Source organism: Coturnix japonica, chromosome 9 (assembly GCF_001577835.2).
Source record: "Coturnix japonica isolate 7356 chromosome 9, Coturnix japonica 2.1, whole genome shotgun sequence".
Taxonomy (NCBI): Eukaryota; Metazoa; Chordata; class Aves; order Galliformes; family Phasianidae; genus Coturnix; species Coturnix japonica.
Window position 1 is genome coordinate 1,761,301 of NC_029524.1, and position 20,839 is coordinate 1,782,139.

Genomic DNA, 20,839 nt, shown 5'->3' on the forward strand with positions numbered 1-20,839 from the left:
TTCCTTAAGGACTCGAAACCGTGTTAATGCTCCCTTCTTAGCATGGGTCTGCTTTGCTTTGCAGAAAACCAACAGAGCCACATCAGCACTCTGCAGATCTCGGTGACTTCAGTGGTGTTTCTCACTGAGTAACAAACTCAGAGGATGCTGAGGTACAACAAAATTCAATCCTCAGACACATGGCAGGGATAAGGAGATACTACGTCACCAAAGGAAAGCAAGGTCAGGACCTCATCAGCGATACCTCCAGGTTTCATTTCACTCCAATGCCTTTCAGTGTTTAAAATAGCCCAGCTGTAGGAATCGAGTGATTGTATGTGATACTCAGCTTTTTAAAATGAAAGAGAAGAGTGAAACTGACACAGACCTCTCTTAGTGGTTCTAAATCTGTAAGAGAATTAAAAGTAATGATCATTTTAAATAAAAAGGTCTAAAAAGAGAAAGGGAAGTATCAACATTTTAGTCTCTGCGATTTTCCAGCACCTGACAGATGATGTTTGAGCACTTAGGGATGTATGTAAACAGACTGTTTACCTCATCACTGTCTGAATCCTCCGCTTGCACTCCGAGGCCAGTGGCTCTTTCTGACGTGTCTCTATGAACTTCTGGGCATGTTTCAGCAGTGATTTGCTGGGAGGGAACAGGCCAGTGCAGAGCCACAAGAGCTGCCAGCCCTTGGTCACGCTGTACCTGTGAGCACAAAGCAAACGGTTCTCTGCTTCATCCACACATATTTCTTCCTTTGACCACACAGCAGCTATAGGGTAGAGAAACACGGTCCCACTGTAGTGCTTTGTGGCATTCAGCAGAGAGCTGCAAATCAACAGAGCTTTCACACAGGAGCTGACAGCCATTTTCTGTGCAGTAACCACAGCCTGTATTGTGAAGATAATGCTAAATCCTGGCTGATAAATATCATGGCAGTTACAAATCTCATGAATAAAACATAAGCTCCAGTTTTACAGCCACCTTGGCAGCAGTGACCTTGCTATCATCCTCTTGGAAAGCCACAGTTACTCAGATTGGGCTCTATCAGCTGTGCCTGTTGGCCAGCTTTGCTCAGAACACAAGCATTTTACTTGCAGTTTACTTTCCCTTACTTACATTCCTGCTCTGAAAAAAGGGAGCAAGCAGATGACTTTGTGTAACAAGGTATTTACTGCTCATATAAACACTAGTTCCTGCCCATAGAAGGGGTTGGAACTCTTTTAAGGTCCTTTCTACCCTAAGCCATCCTGATTCCTTCAGGCTCTGCACCTGTGAAATCTGCCAGCTGGAGCTCTTGTGGTATCTCACCCTCATCAGCAAGAAGAGCTGTGCAGCCAGGAGGCAGCTGGTCACTCTGCTTTCACAGCCAGGAGTATAACATCATTCAGCTGTGTCCCAGGAATTGCTCCTAAGTGCTGAGCAGTGTGGAGTGGTTCCACCTGGGAAGCTGGCAAGTCTGCTTCTGAACAGACACCATGATGCTGCTGAATAAAGAGGTCCTGGCTTCTTTATTCCCATTTACTTTTCTAGTTTTGTGGAAGAAGAAACGCTACTTAAATCCTATTTATATTCTACAGGTCAGTGGTGTTTGTGTCTGTGTGGGAGCAGGACAAGGTCTGCAGGGCAGCAGCCTGGGAGGGATGAAAGATTTGTTGCTGTTCTAATGAAAGTATATGGAAATAGCCACCTTTCAAGCATTAGTTTTTCCACATCAGTGATCCCTCTCAAAACACTGAATGACTCATAAGCCCAAGTCAGTAGAGTACAGCACAAATGGTGCTGACACAGTGGTTACAGACTCTGCATTAAGCTTGTAAGATTTACTGCATGCAAGGAACTTTACCATCTAACAGTTAAACAGAGTAAAGTTTCTGTTAAGTTTGATATTTGTATAGAGTAAGAAGAAATAGAAGCTCCATTTTAAGCTTTTGCAGTGGTACGCTGCAGCCAGAAACTGGTGAACTGCTTTGTTAACAATTAGGGTTGTTTTATTAACGTTTTAAGCTTCTTTTTGCAATTCACTTCCCATGGAATCAGGTCAAATGATCATTTCCTGGGTTGGGAAGCAAAACTCCGGTCTGTTTCAGAGACTTATCCACGCACAGGAGCCTCTGTAACCAATGTGTCCTGCAAGCCACTTGTGTGTTAATTGATACAACTGTTCAGAGGGATTCACTGGTGGTAAAAGATTGAGGCTACAGGCATGTCCAACCCGTGGCAGCTAGTAATTAGCCCTGCCCCTCTGCTACCATGGCTGCACCTCTTCCCTGCACAGCAGCCCAGCCTGGCTTTATGTGTGCAACCATCACTCAGCAACAACCAGAACATCAGCCCAAGACAATTCCTCTTCACACAATGAAGCCCAGGCAAGCCAAAAAAAGGTTGGGCACCCATGATCTAGTGAACTACGTGTTTGTAGGGTGGAAATGCTGCCACTGGGAAACTGAAAACCAACACGGGTCTGGGAGAACAGCCACTGAGAACACCCGAAAACTCTGCAATGATTTATTTTCTCACCAGGCTGCCTTTAGATATATCTCACCTTTCACTGTAAGGGAAGGTGTCAGGCCAGCATGTGTGCACCCTCCCCCCTCAGTGTTCTGGGGAACACCGGTCCCCAGGAGCAGGGTTCTATGCCTGGGTGAGTACCTGTTCCTGTTTTCAGTCAGTTGCTTCATGATCTGACAGTAAATTTCATCCCGCAGGACCTCTTCCTTGATAGCTGCCACAAATATCTGGTCAGTGACTTCCACGGAGGAGTGTGTCTGCTTTGAGGGGTAGTCCCCCATGAATTTCATGATGGGTGACTGCAGTTAAGGACAAAAGCAGGACAATTTGAAAGGTAAGTGGGAGGTATCAGTTGGATTCTAATGTGTTAAAGCACTCTGTATGGGTCTGAGGGGGAAATATTAGGGTGAAGGTCTGTAACTGATTCTTTGCTCATTCTCTCTCCCTGTGCAGCAGTTGCTGTTTGTCTGTGACTTCAGCTGTACTAACTGTTTGCTCTGGGCATATGTAATAAATCCCGCTCTCTCAGCAGCCATGTTCTCAGTTAAGTGGGTCATCACAAGTTGTGGAGCACTGGGAGGGAATGGGACTTTTTTCTCTGAGAGAAGGGAAACAACGCTAAGTTGTGCAGAGCTGATAAACCCCCCCACTCCTCCTTCTCTGCTTAATGTAAGTGTGCCCCCAGTAACACGGACATGGTATGATCTCAGTGGAGGTGTTCCATGGAAGCAGCTCTTCTTTCCCCCAAGAGTTCTCAGGTCCTAAAGAGAAAATTAAAAGGATATCAATGAAGGCCTGACAAGCCACGTCCCGAACATCAGGGTCTGTGCAGGCTGCCTTCAGCAAGGGCTGTTTTAAGGGATCCTTAGAGTGTGCCCACAGCTGGCTGTGCCCACGGGATTTCTGGAGAACAGCTTTGCTGATGGATTCCTTCTCAGGAGTTCTGGATGAAAACAAGGGCAGGCAATACAAAATTATCAGATCAGCATTGATGTGAGTGTTATAAAAAGATTCCTGTCTTTCTCAAGCACCTTCCTTCTCAAGACAGTGATCTCCTTTGATAATACCAGACAACAAATAGGGGAAAATGCAGCTTCTTTAAAATCCAGAAAGGGGAATGCCTGCAAAAAGGAGGAGAGTTTGGAAGGCTACATTTTCTCAAATTCCAATGTCTCAGATGTAGTCTGTTAAGTGCTGGCTGGTACTGAGGAGTGGATGGGAGGTAAGCATAGGGCCTGCTGGAAATAAATAAAAGTTCCAGCTAGGATTTGTCTGCCCATCCCTTTGCATTGCTGCAGACAACAGGTAGAAGCAGGTGATGTGCCAAAGTTACACTTCGTTACAGGGAACAAAAAGAAACCCAATCTGAAAAGGTTTCTTATTGGTCTTCAGTGATCCTTAAAACCTAGAACTTTCCTTGTGCTCACACTGCACTGGTAGCTTCACCTGAAGTGTTCATAGGAGAACTCCTCCAGTGTGTAAGGCTTCACTTTGAGATCCTCTTCATCAGGTTCCTCTGTGTAAGAGTTCTGCGATGCTGTCCTCCTCTGGTCTGGGGACATCATCAGCAAACTCTGGAAGGACACAGCCATGTAGAGAAGTCACTCAGCGTTTACATGCAGGGGATGCGTACTAAGAGCTGTACTCTGTGCTGCAGGGGGTGAGAGACTCAGGAAAGCAACTTCATAGACTTAACAGCAGTGGCCAGCAAGATGTGTGATTATCTACGGCACAACGTGTTCAGACTGCACCTGTTTATCACCAGCATTGTGGTGGGTTGTTTTTTTGCCCACTTATTGAGCTTCTAGTTAGCGCAACATCCAATCTACTGTCTCCAAAACTGAAGAAATTATTAGCAGCGATCAGTGGGAAACCTTGTGTTCACTCTCTGGAAGCACTTGTTCTTCTAAAGCACCCTATTATGCTCTACAGAAAAATCTGCTTATGAGGGTGGACAGTGATAGAACAAGGGGAAATGGTTTTAAACTGAGACAGGTGAGGTTCAGGTTGGATCTTAGGAGGAAGTTTTTCCCCCAGAGGGTGGTGACGCACTGTTCACAGGTTGCCCAAGGAGGCTGTGGTTGCCCCATCCCTGCAGGCATTCAAGGCCAGGCTGGATGTGGCTCTGGGCAGCCTGGGCTGCTGGTTGGTGACCCTGCACACAGCAGGGGGTTGGAACTGGATGAGCACTGTGGGCCTTTTCAACCCAGGCCATTCTGTGATTCTATGAAAAATGCTGCTTTTATGTGGGAAAATTCAACTTCACACCTATGATAATTGCTACCAATTCCAGGTACTGAACTCCCTGATACTGGACAGACCCTTATTTTGAAAGTCATTGCTTCATAAAGCTGCAGCTTTCTCCTTAGAGTTTGGGCTACATTTAGTTTTGTTTTCAGGCAGTTCAGACAGGGCATAAAGAAATGCTTTTGCATCACTGGGAGATGTAGAACTTATCTGACATTGGAAGAACAATTAATTTCCACTTAAAAGTGTAATCATAATTAACCATTATCTATCTTCCAGTCTCTTAAAAGAGACTCTTCTTACCAGTACTTGACTGGAGGGCTTTGTAAGAGAAGGAATGATGTACATCTCCTCCAGAAATACATTCCCCGTTTTGCCTGTCCTGTCATTCTGGGCATGGATCCAGCCAGAATTTGCATCCAGCCTTTTATCCTCGGTCAAGATTAGCAAGTCTCCCTTCTTGAAGGACAGGATGGCAGGATCTTCTGGAATACAGAATAAGGGAGTACTGTTCAGGCTTGACAGACCAAGAAAATGCAAAGGCGTTTCAACAAGAAAGACAAGAGAATTGTATTTTGGAGTCCGGAATTTGATTAGCAACAGTAAGTGGTTTGTGTAAATAAAGCTAATCCTCAACCAACACTTCAGAGGAATCAGTTAAATTTCCTACGCTAGCCTGATATTTTTATTCCAGTGAGGGCAACAGTAGAACTCCATTTGAATCAAATGGTTGCAGAATTTGAGTCTAGAGCTGGCAGCAAAGCATGGGAAGAATTTTTTCTGGGAAGTATTTCCAGGGAGCCCAGATCCAGCTTCCTGCTGTCAGCAGGCTGAGCTGCTGGCCACTGTAAGATCTAAACAAAATAGGCAAATAGAAGGTAGGCTGATTTGTAAGCAAAAGATTTGAATCACATTGCCTTACACTCTGTATTACTGTGCTGACCACTGAATGTTGTTCCTGGAGCAAAGCAGCCCTTGGCTGAACTTTTCCCACTTCTCTTCAAGCTCTTTTTAAACTAGTGCTGTGAGTTCTCTCCAGATGCCTTCCTCACCCTGCAGAAGAGATCCAGGACTCACCTTGGGATTTTTTCTCATGCATTGCCACAGCAAATCGTGATCTCTTCTTGAGCCCCTCCAGGAACATCACCACCAGCTCAGCGATGACAATGCTGTTCACAGATGTCAGGACAAACTCTTCAGCACGAAGGGTGATGAGAGTGCAACTCTGTCCAAATGATTTCACTGCCCTGTGTGTTATCAAGCAGTTTGTTACCAGAGCATCCAAAAATACAGAGCTATCTGCAGTCACAGCCGAGGTGGTGGACAACTCCATAGATCCTAATTTATATTAGAAGTTTATGGCTCTGTGAAATGGTTCAGGTTCTCTGGGCTCCACCATGTTTTGTATAAAAATGCTTCACTCTAGACAAGAAAACACCCTTCTTATGGAACAACTGAGCAAGAATAAAATCTCATTTAGTTCCTTATGTTATTCCATCTGAGCAGTGTTATCTTTCCCTTTACTGATTGGGAAGATTCAGCCAGTTCATCATGTCCTTTCTAGGCTGCTTGGAACATGTTTCTCTTGTTTCCCAGACCTAGGCTAACTCACCATTCCAGGTTCAGATGAAATCACTTAGGGGAATCGCAGAGAAAGTATACCACCCTCTTACATGGAACCCCATTCTGAATATGAGCAGGACTGCCTTCTTCAGATCTTGCCTTTCTGGGCACTCACCTGTTTGTATGGATGCCTGTTATCTCTGGGAAGGTCAGCTCCAGGAGCCGCTTTTCTGACTCATCCAAGAAGCAGATACCCTTCCAATTTACAGCAAGTATAAAGTGGTTCTTGGGCAAGCTGGGACCTGAAAATGCAGAAAAATAACACCTCCTTATCAATGCTATGTACATTTTCCTCTATTGAACTTACATCTGTCCATAACTCTTAGGCTTGGGATATTACCTGAAAACTTAGTGACTTCAAAGAATCTGGAGAAAAGCAAAGGCCACTGAAAGCGAGCAAAATCTACAAGTTGTTCCTTCACAGCCTGACGGGAGAGACGATCCTGTGTGTATGGGGCCTGCAGGAGAAAAAGAGAACCAGTTTTTCTCAGCGAGTTCTGATTTGCATGATCTGGAGACAATGAAGAGCAGGTCTGTTCCAGGAGGTTCCCTGCAGCCCCCTGCTGTAAGTGATGGCAGCAGTACCCGAGGAAATTCACAGTGGGACCAGACACAGAGCTTCATGCAGCTAAGGCTGCTTGTAGGCAAGTGGATTCCAGATTTCCTTCAAATCCCCACTGACTGATCAGAGTCTAGCACGTTTTGGGTGCCATGACAATTATTCAGGTAGTATTTCCAGACTAAAATCTTGACTCCATTCGAAGAAACTCTATTCAGAGATTTAAATATACTTCATTCATTCTGGCTCATTGCTGAGCCCTGTATGGAAGAGTGAGTGGAAAGGTTCTCCTCTCTCCCACTCCTATTTGGAATGTGCAATCTGAGCTGTTTTCCCTTCTTCCCTCAATGAACAATTCATAAATGGGAATGGGGAAGGAAGCAGAAGCTGGTGCTCGAGTGTGGTTACCCAGCAGTGCCACACAAATCTCTTACCTTAGCATGCGCATAGGTGATAAGGCTCACCCACTTTTCCAGGGGCTTGGACTTCAGCTGTTTCACTGGGATGCAGTCATGGAGCACTTTCTGCACAAGTTCATTGTGGATGGTATCTCCAAACTGGATGTAACAATACTTGGCACCTATCTCCACCAAGTCCTCGTCCTGGAACAATTAAGCCATTAAAAGAGGGCTAGAAAGGTGTCACAAAGCCCAGCTAACCTTGTTCAAGCTTGAAGGCAGTTTTCTCCATTATTTTCTGGATAACTCTTGACAGCCGCCCAGCACAAGGAAAGAGGAACTTGACACAGTCATGGTATCAAAGAGATTATTAGCAAAGATACTTAGAAAGGAACCAAACTGCCCCTCTGAAACATGCTGCAGGCAAAGAACTATGACAGTTGGCCTTGTGACAGCTGGCATGATCACCTGGACTGGAATTATCCATTAGAAAGGAAGAGATGTTCACAGCTGCTAGAAACTTTGTTCATGCTCTTGCTTTTAAATGCACAGGAAAGTGTTCATTTAGTTTGCTCTGTTTAGGAGGATGAATAAGGAGACACACCTTCTCACAGCGGTATTCTCCAAACCGGATCCCTCGAATGACCTGGTGGTAAATGAGGTCAGTGCTGACGGGATCCTCCTGGGAGTTGTGCCATGGGGTGAAAATTTCCTTCCGAAAGTAAAGTCTCCAGGGCGCATGGCGTTCATGTGTGCCTCGCTCCTTCACCAGCTGCTCACACTGAGAGATGGCATCTAGGACATGATCCCGTCCTCCACCCAATGACCACACCTAGAACAAAGGGACACTGCATTTACTGGCATGCCTGTGTTGCATTGGAGTGAAGGACAGCAAAGCCAATGCTCCCAGTCTCCCAACACAGAAATATATGTATCTGAAAAGGTAAGTATATGGATGTGGAAGTTACACTTTGGTAATTAAGTGTATTATGTGGAGGGATGTTACTGGGGAAAATTAGTTGGAAGATAAAAAGGCATTGCTGCAAGATTTGCAGTCTGCTGTTTGTCTCCTTGTACTTTTTCTCATCCCTTGTATATCCCCTTAAATGTGTCATTTAAACTAAAATAGTCACAGAATCATAGAATCCTCAGAGTTGGATGGGACCTCTGAAGGCCATCTAGTCCAGCTCCGCTGCAATGAACAGGGACACCACAGCTGGATCAAGTTGCCCAGAGCCATGATGTCTGAATTATTATTATTATTTGCAATTGGAGCCTCACTGAGTATCAAGATGTCATCCTGTTGTCTATATCTATCTATCCTATTGTGTGTATTCTCCAGTATTGCTGTATATAAAATAAAAAAGGCTAAAATGACAGCACATGAGCTCATAGAGGCAGCACTGGCAAAGACCGTGGCTTTCAGTGTATGTGCCATGTGGTAGGGACTGCATCAGCATCACTGTGACACAAGACAAGAAAGTTGTGTGCAGCAGTGAAGGTGGGAAATCCACCTTTGAGCAGGCACTCTATTGTGTGAGACCTGCTAATTTCAACCTGCTGCAGCAGTTCTGAGTGCTGCATGCATGGCCAGCAGGGGTGGGATCCCAGAACTCGGCAGGAACTGTGCTGCCCTGGGGTTCAGCTGGTGTTCAGAACTGATTTGATTCAAACTCTGGGACCAGAACAGGAGTGATTCCAGGAATCAGAGGTAGTTCTCACAGCTGTAACTCTACAGAAAGAGAAGACAGCTTCAGTTCTACTTGTCTACACCTTACCTTATCAAACACGGCAATGTAGAGTGAAAAACCAAAGATATCCTTCAGTTTGGTTTTATCTGCTATGAACTGACAGATCTCTTTGGCGATCGAAGCAGAGTCTGCAGGGACAGTGATGCTCTGGCCATTCATCAGGGTGACATTGAACATAATGGGTTTCTTCTGCTTTGTTGCCTGTATTCCAGAGGTAAACAAGAGAAACAACTGTGGGCAAATCTTATTTTCTTAAAAACTGAAGAAGACATTTACATTTAGGAGCTCCACACTCTGTATGTTCACACTAGTCAACATAGTGAACCTCCAAAGCTCATAGTTCCTTCAATGTGTAGCAGGTCTTAAGTATAAATGATGTCCCTGGGGCAGCACTGGAATCCAGTTTCCAACTCCCCACAGCTCAGGAGAGCCAATCGATTCATGATAGTGTGAACTGATAGATTGTTTCCTGAGGCCTTTTTAGCATGTTGACTCTTGGGTGTAGCCTCTTGTGCATCAGCAGAGTGATGGACTGCAGGAAGCATTTTGCCCTGGAGGATGCAGGGTAGGCAATGGGGTCATTCAAATTTAGGAAGGAATGGAACTAAGAGCTTAATTTACAGCATACATGACTTCTAATTACAAGTACTAAGGCTGACATTTAAAGGAAGGAGCAGGGCAATGTAGCCGTAGCTATAATTCACGCATCCTCTCTCCATTTCAAAAGCATAAGCCCTGCTCAGTTCCTTCCAAAAATGGTGTGTAGAGTTTCCTACAGTAGATTGTCCTGGCCTGGAGCTCCTGAGTATGTGCAGATCACACGCTGAAGCTCTAACTTCTGTCTTCTGTTGGGTTTAGGTTAATGGAACAGTTGGAAGAGATGAATCTAAGAAGTTGTGCAGACTAATGAAGCTGTCTTTAAATCCCATGTGTCCATGATTGGACCAGATTGGAAGATCTGTTAGCATAGATCAGTAAATGCAATCTACCATAAAATGACACAGATCAATATGATTAAGCAAAAAGAAAAGTTACCTGAAGTTCCAGCCAGCTTGGAGGTTCAGTCCTTGCTCCATTGACATAGGTACGTCTCAGACGTTCAGCACAATATGGTGCATAGCCTGAGGGTCCGTTGTGGATGAAATTCAGTAGGTACTGTATGCACAGAGCATAAGGATGAATTGGGAAACATAAATGATCATAAAGCACTATAAATCTTTTTCAGCTAATAGACAAGCTTAGAATGACCTTTGGAAAAGAAAATACTGGAGAAACTGAGCTTTTAGAGTTTGTATGGCTTCGACAGCTTGGATGATGTGGTATAAGCATAGACTTGTATTTACATACTTGATCTGTATTTAGTGCGATCGTGGGTCAGTCACTTGGTTATTTTAATGATTGAGAGTATTCCTGAAGGCATTGATTTAGAAAGAAAGATCTGGAGGAAGTCAAGTCTTCCATGAATTCTGCACAGCTCACACTCTGGTTAAAGATGGGTGTTGAAATATGTCTTGGATTTATGTCTGGTTTGTTGGAAGTTGTGGCCAAGTCATGAAAAATAATTTAATGTGAGTGCAGCAATCATTTCTTTAAATTACAAGATAAGCAAATGAGATGAGACCCTTCCTGCTGAATCATAGCACCAGCTGCTATAGCAGCCAGACATTTTATGTGGCTATTTGTGTCAGAACACTGCAATACAAAAGAAACCAGGTCGGCTGAGGCATTTGAGCTGCTATAGGAAAGGTGAATAATGTACCTTCACAAATGTGTCTGAAGGGGGAAAACAGCCAAGGCAGAGTGACAGAAGTATCCAGCCTCGAGCATAGCTGCTCCTGCTGCTGTTTTCAGTGAGTTGTTTGCAAATCTGGCAATAAATCTCATCTCTGTAATAAAACACGTGAAAGCAAAAGATAATGATGATAGAAATAGACATTTCTATAGCAAGCTTGTTAGAAAGAAGTAGATTTGAGCTAGATTTAACCAAATTAACTAGGGTACCACCTGTAACGTACAACTAGAAATAACTGGCTTTGGTAGGAAAAGGCTCAGCATAAGCCTCGTGTCCTCTGCCACCCCGTGTTACTCAACCAGTTCAAGTTCAGTTCCCGTGCTGGAATTCCTGCTGTGATGAGCCAAGGAGCTCCATCCACATGCCAGATGGCACTGCTGTCTCCTATGAGTGAAGCTTGCCCTAAGCTCTCCACAGTATGTGGCTGGTGTCTCATGGCTCCTGTCTGTCAGCACATGTGTGGGTTTGGGGATAAGGAGGAGGGGGAGCATCCTGCTTCATTTAATACTTTTAGGAAAATGAGTAAACAGCAGAGAGAGGCCTCAGGCACAGTGGGTCAGAGCGAGCTTCTGAAATGCAAGCTGCCTGCAGCAAGGACATTGGAAATGGATGCAGAAAGCTGCATGTAAACAAACCCACTGTTTAAACTCCTCTTAAGTTTTCTTGGAGCATGCATCTGACTCACATGATGTGAGGAGACACAAGGTGGATGAGGTTTTTGCTCCCAGGTAGAGCCTATGATGAAAAGCAGAATGAGGGAGCAGATATGTAGCTTGCAGCCTTTCTGATACATTGACTGAAGGCAGTTTGTGTCAGAAGAGGATCTGGGAGCATTTTGACAGACACTGAGCAATTAGGTAGAGAGGGAGATAGCCCAGGATTGAGACTAAGGCCAAGCCTGTGCCTTTGGGCATTATTACTGAAGTGAGTTGCATAAGTTAAAACAAACTAAAATGGAGGAGAGAATTCACAGGGTCAGGTATGAAACAACTGGACTCTCTCATACTCATATACTCACACCACACCTGGACTAATGCCCAGCCTCACACTGCTTGCAAGCAGGATTTCCTCCTGTAGCAGCTGAGAAACCCAGCAGGCCAGTCCTTTAGCAGTTTGATTAGGGTACACTGCTTGAAGGCTCATCTGTAGGCTACTGGTAAACTGAGGTTATGAACCTCCCTCCTATGTGTAGTGTACATCAATTCCATGTTTCTCACAGTCTTTTAGGTTTTCCTCTCCCTCATAACAGGACTGTGTTTCACCTTTGTGTGTTATTGGGTTTCAGCCCTGAGCTTTGCCCCACTGCTTACTTGTGGGAAATGCAAAAAGCCATGCAGAAAGCAGCTGACCAGGCACCAGAAAAGGCAGTAAGGGAGTCAATCTCCATCCCCACAAATAAAGATGACCCAGCTGCTGAAGAGATGCAAGTGGTATTTGGCCTATGGTCTCAGCTATAGAGTTTGGTTTGGAGTTTCAGTTAGGAATCTTAAAAGATAAAAAAAAGGGACACTTCCAGCACTGGGAAGGTACCCCATGGACTTAGGAAAGGGGATTTCCTTGATGTAATGAGTGCGTCATCCTAGAAAAGAAGTGCAGGTTTCTTACCTGATGGCAGGGCGCAGAATTGCATTGCCAATGATAAAGTGCACTTTCTCTAGGTTGGACATGGGTCTCTCAGAGATCGAGCTGTCCTCCTGGAAACCCTCTTCTCCACTTTTCAGCTGGTCTGTCACCTGAAAGAAACCAATCAGAGCTCCTGAGAGCTCTAGAAGCCTTCCCTCTTACCAGGCAGCTGTCCTGGAAATAAGAGACATTCCTCCTCAGTCTTTCTGGCTAAAACTCTTCCTGCTGAGAGCAGCAGCAGAGTTAGGAACAGATCTTGCTCCCCATACAACCTAACTCATAAAATACAGTGTTACAGCACTACTATTACTGGCTAGGAAATCTTTTTGGTACCATACTGTACAGTCCTAAGCACATGGTGGTTCTTAGTCTAGTCGAGGCTTTGGGTAAACTGTTCTGTAATATCAGCAGTTCAGTTGTAAACTTTTCACCCTCACCAGCAATAAGGGTTGAAGTGAATCTGCCAGAGTATCAGTGCACAATGGATGAAGGTCCAGGCAAAGAGACTTAAGGGCCATTTATTTCCAGTTCTTACCTTCCCTGTCAACTTGGAGGACCGTTTCAGCTTCAGGGAAGAGATGCCCTTGGAAATCTTGTTATCCTTTTTGCTTTCTCTCTACAACAAATATTGCCAACATAGGAAATTATGCACAGCAAGAACTGTTCATGGAGAAAGGAAAGACAGCCAAATGGAGATGGTTTTGTTTTGTCCCCTCCAGCCAGAAGGAGCTGTGTTGTCCTCCTGGGATGACCCCACACCCTCTTGCAATTCTGCTATTTCCAGTACAGCAGCATGCAAAGCTTCCTCAGCTTTTCTCAGTCTCAGTAGAACAGCACAGAAACCAGGGAAAGCATATAAAAATACAAACATGGCTTGATCATCTCACCATATCTGGGCTGTTGTTCTTGAACTGGACTTGGTTTTTTCTGCCAAGTGTGTCATATATCTGTGTCATCACGGAACCACTCTTGGTGGCGTTCTTGGCAAACATTGTTGGCTCTGGAAGGTCCCCCATGAATCTCAGGATGATAACCCACACAACTAGAGAAGCCTGCAGAGACAGGAAGCACAGTCAGACACTGCCAAGTGCACAGAATGCTTCATGCCATGCTTCATGCCCTCTTTTACCCAGTTCAAGCTGTTAATCCCTGTCTCCTGCCATTCACACTTGAAGTCTACTTTCTTATCCAACCATGTGAGCAATGTTCACAACACACTCAGGAAGAGGGTGCAGCTCTAGTGGGAATATCAGATATGCTCTGTGGTTGCTCAGCTCTCAGCGCTCTCTTTACTGGCACTTCATAGGTGTGCTCTGGCTGGAGTGAAAACAAACTCACTGAACATCACTCTGCCTTTACCCACCAGACCACTTCTGGCCTTTAGAGGCTATCTGAAGAAGCCAAATAAGCCTCAGAGAGCTCTCTGTCATCAGACTAAAGGTGACCAAAGATCTTGTGCTAGGTGGGTATCTGTGTGAAATGCCTGCATGCAAAGCACCACAAAATGCTGACGTGAACAACTACTTTCATACAAGTGATTAGGAGTATCTGTTTGGCTCTAAAGTCTCTGGCTCCTAGGGCTGTGCTGAGGTGAGGGGAGCAGGTTCATCAACAAGGAGCAAGATACCAGGACGTTGTCCTTGTCGTCATGGTAGAGTAATGGGTGCCGCAGTGGTTTCCGGATGTGTGTATGTGTAGATGACCCCTGGAAATAAGTAGCTGCAAACTTTGGGAAGGTGTAGTCTTCCAAGCCATCTGCTTCCTCTTCTAGCTCCATGCTCATAGGAATCATGTCCAGATCCACCTCTTCCAGCTTGCTGGGCTTTGTTTCCAAATCCTGTGCAGAACATGAAGAAGAAAAAGACTTGGGGGATTCTGGTGGACAAGGGCAACAAAGATCATCAGATGGGTGGAGCACCTCTCCTATGAAGACAGGGTGAATGGTCAGTATATGAGGAAACAGGAATCTTTTAGTTTGGAATTTCTATAGGAAAAGTAGCGTTTTGGAACTTCCATGTGAGAGAAACTTGTCTGTTACTTGAGTGAGGCTAGGTTGACTAGTGAATTAGATGTAATAGTTTCAGTGCTATACTGCTCTTTTAGATTTTAACCTAACCAGAGGTTAACTTCAATTGCTAATAATTTCTATTATATATTTATACATATAGCAACAATTTCTTGATAGTGCCCTTGAAAGTTCTCTTCATGTATTTAGCACACCACAGTCTTTAGTGGTGATCACAGAACAAGCTGGGCTTGTTCAGCCTGGAGAAGGCTCTAGGGAGACCTCATTGCAACCTTCCAGTACTTAAAGGGGAGCTTATAGATGGGAGGAAGATCAACTTTTTATGTGGACAGATGGTGACAGGACAAGGGGAATGGTTTTAAACTAAAAGAGATGTAGTTGAGGTGTTAGAGGGAAATGTTTTACTCAGAGGATGGTGAGGCCCTAGCACAGACTGCTCAGAGAAACTGTGGATGTCTCATCCCCTGAGGTGCTCAAGGACAGGTTGGATGGGCCCCCAGCCCCACGGCAAGGGAGGTGGAACTAAATGATTTTTAAGGTCCCTTCCAATCTAAGCCATTCTGTCATTCAATGGTAAGAAGCATCTCTTTCTCTTATCTGATATTGTATGTACTTTCCAGCTAACACTAAAGCCATTTTCAGCAGGCACCAACAGACTACTGGGTTCCACAGTTTGTTCTCCTGCCCTGGTCTTCAGTTCACGAAGAACACTGCTGGTTGCAAAACACAGGTACTGCCTTATTGTTCATATCCTGTACTAACCCAGACCATTCTATTCTACCTAATCTCCCCTGTGCAGATGGACAGTAGTAGATAGTAGATGTCCAGTCTACTCTACAGCTGTCAGCCAAATTTTGCTTTTCAGAACATGAGATAACTTAGGTCACGAACTTCCAACTTGTGCCAGCTGGAAAATCAGTGAGAGCACTGGCAGCAGAACACGTGGCTGGTGCCAAAATGGACAGAATGGCATTATTTGGTGGGGGTCTGGGATAAAGAAATGCAAAGTGGTTTTTGACAACACAAATTTCCTCAATGGCAGGTGACCAAAAGCTTTTGGGAACTGACCTCTGAAAGCAGGCTGCCCAAGAGACTGTCTGGATGACTAATTTGGGTGATTCTTTCACTGTACAGTTCAGTAAGCAGAACTGACCACTGATGGGATTCTCACAGATCTGGTAGATTTACATGAACATGACCACTGTACCTCAAAGCCCAGAGGAGCCTGTCCTTCTTGGCCTCCAATCATAGAAGGTAAAAACCCAAAAATTTTGTCCACCATCTCCTGGTCGCTGATAACATCATAATTAGCGTGTCTGTCGACATAATCATCATTCATCCTTAGTCCTTCCTCCTCCTCTTCTTCCAGAGTAGCTAGATGTTCCTTTAAACACAGAAGTTCATTAAGCATGATTGGAACATCATTCTGCTAAAAGAAATGGGTGCAGGGATAAAAGGCAATTACAAACTGCTTTGCTCCTACAGCTGTCTTTGTAGACTGCTGGTCTATTGATAATAATGTTCTATATTCAAGAATTGTATCACTTAGTGATTGTACAGGAAAAGCGTATTATGTTCAGTATTCCTTAGCTGACATACCTACCTTTTCTAACCTCATTGCTTCTTCCATTGCTTTCACTGGGCCCAGGACACTAATGAGACGTTTCTCTTCTTCCAAGCGGATATTCCTTGCCTCCAGCTTGACCTTGTTCTGTAGGCAACAGAACCATTCTGTTACTGTTTCTAAAACTGCTGAGCAAGTTACACCATTAGCAAGCTGTCCACACCAGGGTTATATCCCAACTCCATTTAGGGAATGGACCAAGGGAGATTTGCTAAGCGGCTTTCCCTTGTTTGTACAAGATTTAATACAGAAAGGAAACCACAGCAAGAGTCCCCATGTCAATGGATAGCCCAGGTAGTAAGTACAGGACTTTATCTGTCAGTGCATACCAATATACACTACATCACGTTTCCCTTTTGGATGTATCCCAAAGTGACACTATCAGGCCTTGCTGAAGAAATTAATCTTCCTTTGCAGGAATGACTAATAAAATATACACATCTTATATCCTCCCTTCTGTCAAAAACATTTCTGCTCTGTCACTGAAGTTCTGATCCATGGAAACTGGCAAACAAACATGTCCCTTGCATATGCCTGTATATAACACAAACAGCTTTCATCTGCGCTGCTACCTTTTGACGTATTAGATAACCACGGCATGCAGCTTGGAACCTGATGATGTGCACTCGGGTTGTTTCATACTGCTTAGCAAGCTGACGGCTCCGGTAGAGGGCCTGGAGGCGGCCAAAGCCCAGCATAACCTGTAGGAGGTGGAGAAAATAAAAAGAAGTGGTTGTGATTCAATCAAGTGAGTCTGGGGTGCAGTCAGATGAGTAGAAGACAACAACACTCAGTAGCTGGATAAAGACACTAGAAGAGGTTAGTGGTACTGCCATCAGAGGGGATACTTTGATTTCTGCCAGTGATAGGCCTTCAAAATCACATGAGAGAGAGTTCTTTAGAGGACCTAGAGACTGAGGATTCTAGAGATTGGCCTGAGATGATGACAAGAGAAAGAAGAGAGAAGAAATGAAACAAAGAGAATGGGAAAATAACAAACAGGATGTAGCCTTGGGAAAGATGGAGTCAGAGAAAGATGGGGCTGAGTGCAGGGCAACATCCTGGTTCTTCAGATAGGGATGGGGTCACTGATGCAAAATAGAAGATGTTCCTGACTCTAACTGGCAGTTTCTCCTCTTGCCCTTCAGGAGTGGGAGGTTCTGATACATTAACAGTTTCCATACAAGCTCACAGTACAAGAGCATCACCAATATATTCCAGCTTGTTTCACCAACAGAAATGACAATCTATGCAAGTTCAGTCATTATTTAAAAAAAGAGGAGAGAGAGAGATTGACAGGCTGCTATTTCGTTACAGATTTCCAGTTTTGTTCTAACAGTTGTGGAAGACCCTTTGATCACAGCTTGTCAGTGATGCACAAATGGCAGCCTTGGAACAGAAGTGTGGGAGCACTGGGGTGTCAGGGCACTGCAGCCAGGCCTGCCAGAGGTTAGTTGGGTTACTATTTCACCAGTAAGCAGAAACATCACAGGCTCTGCAAGCCATGAGATGCCACAGTGTCCTCCTTGGACCCAACAAATCCCTTCCTTATACTCTGCCATTTTGGTTTTCTCCTCCTAATTTGTGAATATTTTAATCCTCCATGCTCCCCTCAGCCTGGCAAGGCATGGTATATAAATACACACACAGTGTATGGGAACTGTTGGGTCCCTGCCTGACCCACTGATGGAGCACCTGAGGAAAGGACCTGGTCAGCCCAGGAACACAGGTGAAGGCAATGCAGCTATGAGACTGGAAGGGTGGAGCCTGGCTGTGCCTCTCAGAGCTCATTAAAGGGATGACTACCACTGGGGAAGGATCTTTGGTTGGAGATCTCTCCCTTGTGGAGTCTTTCCTGTGAGCCTAGATCTTCAGAGATGGGTGAGCACTTTTCCTTGTTCTGTGGAACACCTTTCTACCATGGTAGTCCCTTTGTCATTACACCTCTTGTATCACCTTTCCATTGCATTGATCTTTCTGGTTGTTATGTACACACATACATGTACACCTGGTTCTTACCGTTCTGAAATCCTTCCGGCAGCAGTAGCCTCGCCAAGCTGCCTGGATAGCTATGGCAGATTTCCTCTGTTTCAAAAACTGCTTCCTATGCAAACAGAGAGGTGAGAAGCAATAGGTTATCTCTACTGCTTCATAGGGTAAGAATAAAGAGTAAGGGTGGTGTTTTTTTTCTGTTTGTGGGATTTCTATGCTCTGATCTCAGCCACTGCTACTGAATAGGAATATTAGAGTTGGTAAAGCTAAAGCTACACTAACTAACTCCATTACTAGTAGGCATCTTGCTAGGGCAAGCCTGAAGCTCAGCAAGGGCTGTTCCTCCTGCTTCTGAGTAACACAAGAAAGGTATTATGCTGCAGTACAAAGTCTATTCAGGTACTTTATACCACATGTAACAGAATTATCCTCACTGGAAGTGTTTTGTCTGCTTATGCCTTTTCTGGGCTGATGGAGACGTGAGAAGAGGCTGCTTTGCTGGACCTTTTCTATAACGCATACCCTGGGGAATTTCACGGGAGCTCAGCTCCTTCTGGAGGTGAAGCAGCACCACAAATCAGCTGAGATCTTGAAGTCAGAGCTTTCATTTTTGTTTTGTTATTTGCAAGTAGAAAGGATGAGATAAAAGTATTACTCATTTACCTTGATACATCTGACTTTGACCTTAAAGTCATTTTTGAAGAATATTTCAAACCAAACAAGAGTTGTGCATCTTGGTCAAAGTGGAGGACTAGGTAGTTTTCTGTCTCTTTAGTTTTCTATCTTTGTTCTTTTCTACATCTTAAAGAAGTATCCTAAACATGAAGCTCCTTGTAGCTCTGGAAAGAACAGACTGCACATAAACTTCCTGTTTTCCAGATTCCTAGTGAAGTATCTGTGCTGCTTGCTGTGAATATTAAGTGCAAATCCTCCTTCCAACCCTTCCTCTCAGCTGCACATGCAGCAATCCTGCATTTGGAAAATAAACTGAGGCAGAGCAAATCTTTGTGCAAAACTTGTATAGACACATTGATACATGATGAGCATTGAATTTAGGGCCAGTGGGAAGTAGGACTGATACGTTTCATAATCAGAAATGTTTCAGTGAGGATGGTAGAGAACAGTACAAATGTTAGTGCTTCAAGCCAAGTCAAATTCCCTTCTTTAACACCACTGACCTGTCTTTGAATCCTCTCATCACCTTCTGGATAAGAAGAACCTTATCTGTGAGTATCTTCTGTCGTTCCAGCTCCAATACTGTATCGTGATAATCCTGTTATAAGAAAATATTGATATACAGCTGAACAAACATCCCCACACTTTCTGAAAACTGGACACAAGGTCTGAAAGAGGTGCAGAATCAGTGTGGCATAGTGCAAGCTGGGATTCAAATGTGCAATCTGCAGTAGAAAGATTGTGCACCACCCAGCCATGTCATGTCTGGTATTAGCAATGAAAAAGCACAGAATCTGCCTAAAGAAGGGATGTTTTTTGATCTTGCTTTAGGGTAAGAAAGTTTCCTGTGGCAACATGCTGCTGTCCATTTATTTTTTTAAATAAATAAATAAATAATGCTCTGGACTTGAGCAGAATCCAATGCATCACACAACTGTTTCAGCTACACCACTGCAGAACAGGAAGAGGATCAGCTCCTTCCTACACCAAGCTTGCGTCTATCAAATTATGTTGTTCTTCAAGAACACAGATCCAGACTGAGTTTCAAGAGAGACCTTTAAGCGACCCAGTCCTTCTAGGTCACCACTTTTGTGCTGACAGCTCAGGCTTTACAGTGAACTGCCCAATTCTTCAGGAGAAGGGACAATAAACTGTTCTTTTTACTTACTTTAAGGAAAATCTTGGTCTTTCCAGCCTGCCAGCTTTCGTCTTTGCCCAGCACTGCTTCGGATATTCTGATACAGCACTGTCGAGCATCATTCTTCACCTGATGTGCAAAAGCGTCGTTATGTTAGTGCTTGTTTGGAAACAGAGTGGCTGTACTATGTAAGGAACATATGGCCCTGCATTTCAAAGAGCAAAGAATGCAAACAGATGAGGTCTAACAGACCTCTGGGCCAGCAGGATAATGAATGAAAGTGTTCAGCTCCAATGGTCAAGAAAAGGAAGAACATTAGTGCTTGGTGAAGCATTCCAGAGTTAAAATGACAGGAAAATGACTGCAGAAAAACAAACAACTTGAGGGCAATAGTAATGCCACCCTGCCTGGAGTGTGTGTATGGAGCAAGTCCAGGATAGCTGGACCTAAAAGCACTCTACTTTCGGCTAACGTCCAAGTGAGGTTCTCAGTATTTAGCTACCATTCCAGTGATGACAGCTCTTCGTTGTGCCAGTAGTAATCTAAGAACTTTCTCTGGTGAGGAAGACCTAACACCTCAGAAGAAAGGTTAGATTTGCTTAAAGCAAGCTTGTGCTAACACACCGGTGCTAGCGCAGACTGTGGCAGGAGGACTCTGTATCTGTCAAAGAACTCCTCAAAGGTGTAGCGAACTGGGTAGCCTGCTTTCCTGATCCGAATGGTCTCCATCATCCCTGAGTATCGCAGCTGTTTGATACACAGCTCCCGGTCAAACAGCTGCAAAAGAAAGCAGATGGGGCATTAGCACAGAAAGAGGCTGCACAGGCAACATTCCACAGAGCACATCTATTAACCTGAGACCTCAGAGAGCTGCAAAACAAACCACTGTGCCTTT

At 44.4% G+C, this 20,839-nt stretch overlaps 2 protein-coding genes across 8 annotated transcripts in view; one reads left to right on the top strand and one right to left on the bottom strand.

The window, feature by feature from the left end:
- The window catches only part of LIMS2 (LIM zinc finger domain containing 2), a 62,447-nt gene that overhangs the window by 31,140 nt on the left and 10,468 nt on the right, over positions 1–20,839 (top strand). For 2 of the 4 annotated variants that reach the window (XR_004308290.1, XR_004308292.1), the window contains 2 exons: positions 65–222; positions 2,694–2,830. The gene's annotated coding sequence lies outside the window, so the exon portion shown is untranslated. Of the gene's footprint in view, positions 1–64; positions 223–2,693; positions 2,831–5,748; positions 8,703–20,839 lie in introns of those variants that run through there. The other 2 variants (XR_004308291.1, XR_004308293.1) reach the window with 2 other exon arrangements.
- Positions 1–20,839, bottom strand: part of MYO7B (myosin VIIB) — a 47,050-nt gene that overhangs the window by 8,451 nt on the left and 17,760 nt on the right. For 3 of the 4 annotated variants that reach the window (XM_015871004.2, XM_015871002.2, XM_015871005.2), the window contains 24 exons: positions 20,569–20,721; positions 19,975–20,073; positions 19,310–19,404; positions 18,159–18,243; positions 16,712–16,840; positions 16,119–16,226; positions 15,723–15,899; positions 14,117–14,326; positions 13,377–13,541; positions 13,025–13,105; positions 12,472–12,599; positions 10,834–10,960; positions 10,110–10,229; positions 9,102–9,275; positions 7,928–8,155; positions 7,360–7,527; positions 6,707–6,824; positions 6,482–6,608; positions 5,821–5,990; positions 5,047–5,228; positions 3,943–4,070; positions 3,282–3,439; positions 2,638–2,791; positions 535–690 (listed from right to left, as the gene is read on the bottom strand). In XM_015871004.2, the coding sequence (XP_015726490.1) occupies positions 535–690; positions 2,638–2,791; positions 3,282–3,439; positions 3,943–4,070; positions 5,047–5,228; positions 5,821–5,990; positions 6,482–6,608; positions 6,707–6,824; positions 7,360–7,527; positions 7,928–8,155; positions 9,102–9,275; positions 10,110–10,229; positions 10,834–10,960; positions 12,472–12,599; positions 13,025–13,105; positions 13,377–13,541; positions 14,117–14,326; positions 15,723–15,899; positions 16,119–16,226; positions 16,712–16,840; positions 18,159–18,243; positions 19,310–19,404; positions 19,975–20,073; positions 20,569–20,721 (3,440 nt within the window). The remainder of the gene's footprint in view (positions 1–534; positions 691–2,637; positions 2,792–3,281; positions 3,440–3,942; positions 4,071–5,046; positions 5,229–5,820; positions 5,991–6,481; positions 6,609–6,706; positions 6,825–7,359; positions 7,528–7,927; positions 8,156–9,101; positions 9,276–10,109; positions 10,230–10,833; positions 10,961–12,471; positions 12,600–13,024; positions 13,106–13,376; positions 13,542–14,116; positions 14,327–15,722; positions 15,900–16,118; positions 16,227–16,711; positions 16,841–18,158; positions 18,244–19,309; positions 19,405–19,974; positions 20,074–20,568; positions 20,722–20,839) is intronic. The other variant, XM_015871003.2, reaches the window with a different exon arrangement.